This window comes from Diadema setosum, chromosome 12 (assembly GCF_964275005.1).
Source record: "Diadema setosum chromosome 12, eeDiaSeto1, whole genome shotgun sequence".
In the NCBI taxonomy this organism is placed as follows: Eukaryota; Metazoa; Echinodermata; class Echinoidea; order Diadematoida; family Diadematidae; genus Diadema; species Diadema setosum.
This window is the reverse complement of record NC_092696.1, coordinates 36,425,742-36,436,185: the sequence shown is the minus strand read 5'-3', so window position 1 is coordinate 36,436,185 and position 10,444 is coordinate 36,425,742. Positions and strand designations below refer to the sequence as shown.

Here is a 10,444-nt window from a genome sequence, read left to right as displayed (position 1 = left end):
GTACACTGTAATAAGCCATGTATGATATACTCAAACAATGTCGGAGCCACAACAGAGTGTTGCTTCTGACACAATGGAAGATGAAAGTTGGAGTAAATCACTCATCAAAATCTCAACAATGTCTGAAGAGAACCATGAAATCAACATTGATCGGCCTTACATGTGCAGAGCTTGAGCATGGCAAAAAATACATGCAGTGTCAGAATGTTGACACAGACAATATACAGTAGGCATCGGGTACATCGTATCAGAATCCTCAAACCTACAATGCTTCTTTATAGTTAAAATTTCAATAACATTTCTTGTAGTTGTCAGAAAAGTATAGATTGACCATTCTCTAAGTTTCATGGAATTTAAATGAAATTTATGGAAGAAAAGTATATGATTAAACTTCATGGACAAAATTAGCTCATCATGGGTTTGTTTTCACTCCAGAAGCCATGATGAGCTAACTGTGTCGATGAAGTTTAATCATATATGAGCATCCTCCTGACACCACACCACACACAAGCAAAGCCCCACGCCTTGTTAAAAGCCCTTGAGAAAGGCTGGTGAAACAGCCGAAAGCTTGGGGAATAAAGGCAAGACTGAACATCACTGCAACGCCTATACTGCAAGTTTTCCTTCCGTCACACATGTATACCAATGATGCAGTATCCACCACGTACGAGGCCAAGCCCGCTTCATATATATATAATATATATATATATATATATATATATGAATTATGTATTTATTTTGGAGCAAGCGCCATGAGCGCCTGACTTGGCGGATACCGGCACTACACAAGACTTCATCATCATCATCATCATCATCATCATTTTTTTTTTTTTTTTTTTTTTGGGGGGGGGGGGGGACATACTTGACAATTCTGAAGGAGGTGACAGATATTTGTAATTTCTGGTTATACAGTCAACCTTGACTTAATCAAATCTACTTGAACTGAATAAATACCTTAAAGTAGACTTTGAGAAAGTTTGACTTTATGCAATATATGAGGAGTTAAAATCAATATTATAATTATAAAGAGAATTTGAGGACTTGAAAAGATCTTTGACTAGGCGATTATTCAACTTACGCGTTTGTATGTGAGGTCGACTGTATAGAAACATGGGATTGTTTCAATGAAATCAACCAGAATCAGCTGAGCTATAAGGTGGTACAGTGTAAATGCTACAAAATGTGAATACCCAAAAAAAAAAAGCAAAGAAAAAAAAAGCAAAAAAAGAAGACGGCTGGAAGAAAAGGTAACACCCCATCTGAAATTGATAAGACATTGCGCAATGAACATTCATGACACAAATTTGGATTTGTCACCTTATTGTTTTATTAAACAAGAATGGCAAAACTGTTACACAATAATGTACAAGATATAGTGCAGAAGGCAGCACCTAAAACAGATGAGAGAAATCTCACCACTAAGCTACAGGTTACTCGGGTTGTAAGAATCTGACATCATTGTTTGCATACTCCTCTAACAGAGGCCCCTCCCATGAACTTTCGAGTTCGTCTTCATCATCGTCAACCTCCTCATATGTTACAAGGCACTCCTGTCCTTCTGTTGCTGACGAAATGACTCCCTTACACCAAACTACATCATTGTCTACCTCAAATCTATGCATTATGCGCCTACCGATGATGTCTCCAATCACAAGCCGAGTTAACTTTAAGTCCCCATTGCGCAGATCCTCTTCAATTTCTGCTCTCGTGTAGTCGTACGTATCCTCTGGTTCCCTGTCGTAGATGAATCTTAGACCTTTCCTACACCTGCTGATTACTGTTGCTCTGTACAATCCCTCATCTCCATTATCTAAAGTAGTTAAATGGTCAACAATTTTCCCTACCAAGTTCTCATACTTGATCTCGTTTGTGACATTACCCTTCGGTTGCTCCTTCTTTCCTGGACTCTGAGTTGTCTTCTTCCTTCGATTCTGAGTTGTCTTCTGAGGTGTCTTCTTTCTCTTCTCCTCCACCATACTCTTGTACTTTCCAATCTTATCATCTGAGGCACAAGCATGCGCATAGTCATCCTCCTGTTCATCCTCAACTCTCTTCCCCCTCTTGTTACCCTCCTGTATGATTTGAAGTACACTCTCTTTCAGTTCTTTCACACCCTTCTTTCGGCCTTTTTCACTCAAGTTTAACCTGCCATTCACATTCTTCTCTTGGAACAAATGTCTCCTAGCTTCCAGTTGAGCTTGAAGCATTTCCACACACTCCTCCTCACACGCTCCACGCATCTTCTCATGTACCTCGTGCTCCGACAACCAGATCCCTCCACACTTCGCCATGACATCAGCGTACACCTTCTCACTTTTCACGCACTTTGTCACCACATGTTCTTTGGCCTTCTGCATACTTCTTCGCTTCTCGATTCTTTCTTTCCATAGATGCTTCGCTCGCTTCGCGTACTCCTCTTTCTGCGCCCTCACACTTCTTCGTGCATACTCCATCAACTCTTCCCTGTCAGTCACAGAGAGCCCTTTCCTCCACTCGCTTGTCTTATTTTTCACACCCATGATGATGCTCTCGTACACCAACATACTTGCAGAAGGCTTCAAATTAATCAACCTGTCCAACATGCTGAAATCGCGCTCGACACCAACATTTGTTCTCGGCACACTCTGAGTCGCCCTTACTTGCTCTTCTCCCATCTTGGCGTGCTCACCAGAACCCAGATGATCTTGCAACATGTTTTCGGTGACCTGGCAGAAAGTAAGGAAGACAAGTTCAAGGACCTGCTTCGTCATTTGATCGAGTTCTGCATTTGGGGTCACCAAAGACTTAAAGACTGGATCATCTGGGTTGTGTTTCCCTTCGAAGAGCACATCATCACCGCGCATAAACTGACTGGCATCATCAGCCCACCTAATGAAGCATGTGTGCAGGTCGGCATATTGTTGATTCATTTCGGCAATGTGGCTCGACTCGTTGATGACACGCCAAAGAGGAGCTGTCACAAGCTTGCCAATGAGACCAAGCGCTCGCGCAGCCGCCAGGTATTGGCTCACGCGCAGGTCAGCACCGACAGCTTTGAGATGATCTTCCACCTGCTCTTCACAGAACTCCTTCAATTCCGATCGAAGGAAGAAGACGCCACCACCATTGTGGAACAGGATATTAAACCTGTTCCCCTTGAATGGTGCAAGAGGAACATGTTCGATACCCTTTGACTTCAGGAAAGTCCTGAATTCCACAGGCTTTCCGGACCTCGCACATCCTCGATCCTGCACTGACTTGCAAACGGTCCGCACCAACCGAACAGTCCCACACTCACCACTCTCAACATGCATCCCACCCAGTGACTCGGCTCCAACTCTGTCATTACCAAAGATCATTTCCTCCCACGCCTTAATGGTCTTGCTTGCATAATCTGCCAATCCAACTAAATAATGCAACCCACAGAAGAAATTGTTCATAGATGTGAACTGTTCCTTTTCAGCATCGTTCATTTCCCCCCATCCATCTACTATTTCAGGTAGAAGGTCTTGTCTGTAGTCTTTGAGGAGTTTGTTGAACTTTTTTTCTGCCACATGACGATCACTCATTGTGTTCTTGATATTTGCAATTATCTTGTTTACGGTTTGAGTTGATCCTGGCATGTCAGTTATTTCATGCAAGAGTCCGAGGAGTGTGTCCAGCGTTGTTTGGGCAGTCCCACTTACACTCTCTCTCATCCCAATCATCATACTTGAGCTGCCCCCATCTGACTCCTTGTAAATATCAAATGCTGCATAATGGTGCCCAAATTTAGTTGTGCCATCGCTTGATAGTGTTGTATTGCCTTCCTCTTGTAAAGCCCTTGCTACTTGTATTTGGGTCATTTTTCGTCCTTCATAGAACATGCTGGCTGCAGTAGTCTTCTTTGGGAGTTGAACTTTCTTCATGTTTATGTCTGTCAGACCACCTAACACAGTCCTAACGACTCCCTCGCAGTTTCTCGAACTCACTCCATGATTAGTCAACAAATCTTGGTAGACACCCCTCACATTACTGTTATATATTCTCTGCTGTTTGAATGAAACATCTACCTTTTCAGGATCAGGTCCAATTAAACTTTGTGCCTCTTTTAATTCCTCTCTCAATTTCTTGACTTCTGTCCGCAAAGAGACAATTTTTGCAGAATGTTTCTTACTCTCTTGAGCCATCTTTTCTTTCAATTTTTCCTTGTTTTGTATCGTGTATCTCTCACGCCTCTGACAATTTTTTATTTTTTTCCGCAGTGTACTGATTTTCGACTCAAGCTTTGCTCTTGCTTGTTCAAATTTCTTTGCCTCCTCTAACTTTTGCTCACATTTCTTTGCTTCCACTAACTTTGTTTTGATTTCATCCTCTAGCTTTTTTTTCGTACTATCTAATGTCATCCTAGCATCTTGCAAATCCCCTTTACACTTTTCTAATGCCTCCTTGTACTCGCACACACTCTCGGCATCACTGTCACTGGTATCGTCCGATGTTTTTCTCGTGGTGGTACTTGCCAGCAATGTTTGTTCACATTTTCTTAGTTTTTTCTTAAGTTCCTTAAGGTTTTGCTTGAGTACATCGACTTCCTTTTGTCTTATCGTGCTCCTCTGACGATATTTACGCACGTCCCTGTCAGATTTCTTACAATCAGCGATCAATTTGGCAGATAAATTCATTTGGAACTGCAACTTCCTCTCGACACTCTCTAGCTGTGTTTGCACATTTTGGCACCTGCCAACTTCTGACTTATACTTTGATCTAACATCATCAAGTTCCCGTCTCAACCTTTGAATTGCCAGAAGAGCGCCCTCTAAGTCGTCTGGCAACTGATTTTCAAACCGCACACCCTCTGGCTCCGATATGCTTGCCCCTCCTCCTCCTCCCTCCCTTCTAGTTCTTTTTCTATCTTCCTCTCTTCTCCCATCTTGCGATTGCCCCTCTCTTGTCCCACTTTTTCTCTTTCCTCTCATTTCTGTTCTTCCTTCATCTCTGGTGTCCCTTCTCTCCTCCTCCTCTCCTTCATTCTCTCCTTCTTCCTCTTCTATTTCCATCCTTTCCAACTCTTCAGTTTCCCGTCCTTCCTGCTCCCCCTCTCCCTCTTGTCTTTCTTCATCTCTAACTTCTCTTTCACTTCTTCTACCTTTCCACTGAAAAGGGGTTTCCAAGAACACCCTCAACATCTCCACACCACTTGCTCTCTTATTTTTCTTCAACCTTCGATCCTCTTCAACCAGTCTCTCAACCTTCCTCCGAAGTCCTGGCATATCTGTCTCATCAATCTCCACATCAAACAGCGCTGCAATGAGATCACACATCATGGTCGCATGATAATAATACCACATTTTCACCCACGTGCGCAACTCCAAAACAACACCATTTGAAAGATATACATCACTCAACTTGGTCCATACGATCGGTGTCTTGTCTAGGATTGCCGTCACTGCACGCTGCAGAACATCCATTCGTATTCCCAGCTTATCACACGTAGCCATAGAACACCTCGCCCACGTTTTGTACATGTGGTAGTACCTCGTCATAGGACCTTGCTCTGTACGGACCACAGGCTCAGCTTGCGCCGCGGCCACAGGCGCAGGCGCAGGCAAAGCCTTAGATGGCTCTTTCACCGTCACACTCGAAATCACACCCTCCACCATTACCACACTTACCTCAACTTCCGATCTAGATGTGCTGTTCATATCTCCGCTTTTACCTTCTTGCGCCATCCTTCCAGCTTTCACTATGCATTACCTGGCTTCAAAGTGTCTTTAAAAGGAGAACAGTCTGTGTCAATGAATCAATGATAACGACGAGAAAGAAATAGTGAAAAAAAAAGCAAATGTCTCTATGCAATCAGCTGGTTGCTAACCCGAACGCTGAGCGGAGAAGCGGACGGCCGACACGCGTCCTCACGCCACTGAAGCTTTTGAACCTGTACCTGTGGTTTGAATCGTAAAACTGCATGCAATGTAGATTACGTATATCGGTGATTCAAATGACGCGCGGTCCCTTAATCCGGCCGTACACGTGACTGCACACCACAGCTGGTGGTGGTCGATGTACACACTAAAGAGCGAAAACCCATTGGTACACACACACACAGCAGAGATTTTACACGGGTCGGGTGGGTCAAAAGTTTTAGTTTACAAAACATAACAAAAGCACCTGACCCATTGATACTGCGCTGCACGAGTGCACGTGCGTGCATAGTCTGATTTCCAGACCATGTGCATACTAGTAGTCTGATTGCCAGACCATGTGCATAGTCTGATTTCCAGACCATTTGTAAGTCTGGTCCCAAGGCCTGCATGGTTCCAGATTTTATTACCTAAATACAGTAGCCAGTTGTACTCCTTTCCGCCGCTCCGTAACGACGAAGTTGAAACCTTTGCCGAAGGCAGTATGCCAGGTCCAACGAACTCTGAGCAGGACATGCACTGAACTCTTAAGAGTTTTCGATTTTTACAATAAACAAAAAACTATCCAAAAAGTAAGATTTGAATATGAGCTAAAACATAGATGGTACAGCGCACATAATGAAGACCTGAATATAAGAACAACCCAAGTCCAATTTTTGGCCAAATTCAGTTTGACGTGGGATTTTGTAGCTTATGCATGGACTCATCTTGTGTATAAATGATAGATACTAATTACGCCCGGAAATGCCTGAAATGAATGAGTTACATGAATGTAAAAATGAAGGACTTGCGTCATTTTTACATTCACATTATAGCGCCCTCTCTCATCCTTCTCTTATCTCTATAATAGCAGAATATCATGTACAATAAATGATTCAAAGAACGACCCAAGTCCATATGATTCAAAGAACGACCCAAGTCCATCACACAAAATGGCCTCTCCACAATTAAAGTAAATGTGAATTGTCATAATGATATATGTTGTAATTTGCTGAATGTTGCCTTCCCATATATTATTGGACAAATGAAAAAGATATGAAGTTTTTTTTTTTTTTTTTTTTTTTTAAGTTTACTCGAAATGGTCTTCAATGGACTTGGGTCGTTCTTACATTCGGGGGCCTGTCTTATAAAGACTTGTGATAGAAATCAATCACAAGTTTTTTGTGTGCTGCAATGCAAGCTGCGATTGATTTGGGGACTTGTGATTGATTTGAAGGCTTTATTAAGATGGGGCACAGATTCTCATATATATTTTGCATAATGACCAGAAAAAAAAAATGTGTGTGAGTGTGTGTTAAATACGGGTAATCAAGAAAACTGCACGCTGGTTACTTGGCAATAACCCTTGCATCCTAGGGGAACTATTTCTAATTTAGCACATTCAGCTAATTACTGCAATGCAAACTGGCCTTTTGAGTGTTCTGTGTAGACCAGGGTTCCCGCGGAGTCATGAAGGTACGAGCTATATAGAGACTTCAAGAAATGGATTTGATAAGTATGTTGATCACTGATCCCGAACTACATTAATTATGACGACTCTGGATATCCAATATTCTGAGATTTATGTAAAGACTCATATATAGGCTACTTAGTGTATCAAAGACTATTCAAGAAATGGAGTCAACAGGAATCCATTTTTACAAACACCGGTTTGTAAAACATCATAGGCATAATTAGGTGATTAGCATAATGTAGAGAAAAGTCCAGAAGATGGTAAATAAGTATAGCTTGTGTTGCTTGAAGGTTTGAATTTGGCATAGTAGTTTGCAGGCACAAACCTAAATAGACCCTCGTTGGTCGTATGAATCTGCGTCACCGCACCGCCCTGGCTGTCCCAACGGGTGAGTACATGTAGTCTTGGCGCAGACTCCTTTAGAACAACAAGGGTTTGTGTCTGCGAACTCGGGGTCGGGGTACAACCATGTAGGGCCTACATGACGTACGTGGCCCCGATAGCAACTCTTGCTGCAGTTGGAACTTAATATTCTCATAGAACAGCCAATCAGGAGGCTGTTCCAGATTCTTGCCATCACCACGACAACTGCCATTCCAATTAGCTATCATATCAACTTTTATGAAATTCGGGTGCAAGATACGAAAAGTATTTGCTTGTTGTTATTCATTTGTGTTTTAGATGAGAAATAAACCAGTATCGCAGAAAACTGGCTTTCTAGTTAGCCATCTATCAGAAAAAAAAAGAGAAAAGGGAAGTACAAGTATCTACATCTTCCAGTCGAAGTTGTGATTTTTGTGATTTGCGAGAGTAGGCTATACTGTGTAAATTAGAAGTTGCATCGGTGGACGCACCCATGCTGTAGAAACCTATCCTACAGTAGTCTCCTCATCCAGTGGTTCCAACAAGAAAACTTTAAAAATTCAAAACTGTTGCATCGATTGTCCAATTTTCCTAAAACTTTCACTGATATGTGCTAATAATGTTGGTGCTTTCACTAAATCCAAATTGGGTTCAGTGATGACAACAAGCTGTACGTGGCTGTCGTATCATGTGTGAGAATTCTCATGGTATGATGAAGATGCGATTGGAGTAATGATTAGCATAAAAAGATGCCACATGCTTTGGTAATTGAATAATCTAGATCATAACATTCTTGATGTTTTGGTGTCAGACTATTTAAAATGGAAAGGGATGCCTTTAAAGGACAAGTTCACCAGTGTCCTTCATAGACATGTGGGTTGAGTGAATGCAGCGATATTAGAAGAACATATCAGTGAGAGTTTGAGCAAAATCGGACAATGCGTTCAAAAGTTATGACTTTTTGAAGTTTCTGCTCAGTCACGGCTGGATGAAAAGACTAATATAGCTTGTGATGTCACATGAGTACAACGATATAAAGAAAGAATAAAGAAAATTCAACATATTTCCATTTTTCTCGCATAACAAAAGAACACTCGACTTCTCTCTTTCAGAAGGCAGGGGGAATAATATTACCCTTAACATACGTCAGTAGCAAGTCGAAGGAATGTGCACTTTATTCAAAAAGTAAAGTTTTGTGAAATTCTCTTTTTATTTTCCTTATATAGTTGTACGCATGTGACATCATACACTGTTATAGTAGTCTTCTCTTCCAACAGTGACTGCGCAGATACTTTGTGTGTAAAATATTCGTAACTTTTGAACGGATTGTCCAATTTTCTTCAAACTTTCACTGATGTGTTCTACTAATATTGCTGCATTCTCTCAATCCTTGTATATGAAGGTGGACTTGTCCTTTAAGGAGACCTCTGGATGATTCTCAGATTTTTATATTTGAACAACTATAAATTACTTATACTGAGGACAGAGTTTCAGAATACATTGTATACGATAATTGGGATGAAGATAAGAATATTTTCAAAATTTAGAACAAACTGGAATGAACCATGATGACATGGCAGCCTCACCATAAGATTAAGAATGCATGAGTTGGGGCTCAAGGAAGCAGAACAAAAGGCATGCATTCTAAACAGGTGAACTCTCAAGCATTGTAATGGAATTACGCTGCTGTATTTCTGAAATATGTGTACTTCCTATGTCATCAATCTTGTTCAGTGCAATTTGTTTTAACCCTAAAAAGACGGGGGGGGGGGGGGGGCTTTTGGGGCCCCCCTCGACATTTTTCGCGATAAATCTGGAACATAAAAATCTTGCGCCGCGATGTTTCATGACTTTTTTCTTTTAAGTCTTGCAGAACTTTTGAGACCAAATTTGAGGCGCAAGGGTACGCGGTTCTGCAGCTACGCAATATTTTGTAGGTGCATGTCAGACCAGAAATTGCTCAAAAACTTGATTTCATGTACAAATCCAATGCAACTTCTGTTTCTGACCAAAATTCATAAATGCACCATTATTTTTACCTTTACTGATCAAAATCAATGTATTTCATATTCTGTATGATCTAAATAATGTCATTGATGATTTTCCATCGGAAAAAAACAATAAAAAAGTCAAAAACAATGAAATACATAAAATTTAAAAACAAAATACATAAGAAAAAAATTTCATACCGCCATTTTTTTTAATGTACATTCAATAAGAATCCTACACAGAGTACCTAATTACAGATTTACAGCCATTTTTTAAATTCATGCATAAATTAGCAAAATTAATTGTTTAAAAATAAATTTGAATATTTGTAAAATAATTACCTATTCAGTTTTGTATATTACCTTGCGGGTTATGCGCGTGCCAATTTTCCTTGCGATCGCGCGGGTCAACGGCCAAGGTCTTAGGGGGGCCCAATGAGCCCCACCCCGTCCTAGGAGGCATCAAAATAGCCCAGTCTTTTTAGGGTTAAGGTTTCTCAAAGTACACTTGTATTAATTTTTCTGCTCAAGAACCACAATAAATTCCACAAATCCTTTTATGGAGTTGTTGATTTATGTGCTTCATTGTATGGTATTATGAAAATCGTCTGGAATGCCCCTCAAAATGGTGTCATTTTACTAGCATTTTACTGACAAACACTAGACTGCTCTTCCAAAATTAGACGTATGTTCTGTCTCTATAGAGATTAAAGCTAGATAATTAGATAATATCATGCACCATCTCATCTGCCAACAACCTC

General features: G+C 41.0%; 1 protein-coding gene across 1 annotated transcript; it reads right to left on the bottom strand.

Moving 5' to 3' along the window:
* Positions 1–1,288: 1,288 nt before the first annotated feature.
* LOC140236195 (uncharacterized) lies at positions 1,289–5,711 on the bottom strand. The gene has a single exon (XM_072316163.1). The coding sequence runs from the start codon at positions 5,685–5,687 to the stop codon at positions 1,431–1,433; it is 4,257 nt and encodes a 1,418-aa protein (XP_072172264.1). The 5' UTR covers positions 5,688–5,711; the 3' UTR covers positions 1,289–1,430.
* Between the last annotated feature and the right edge of the window lie 4,733 nt (positions 5,712–10,444).

Excerpts from the sequence above, each read along its gene's own strand:
- LOC140236195 (XM_072316163.1), bottom strand. The coding sequence starts at position 5,687 with ATGGCGCAAGAAGGTAAAAGCGGAGATATGAACAGCACATCTAGATCG.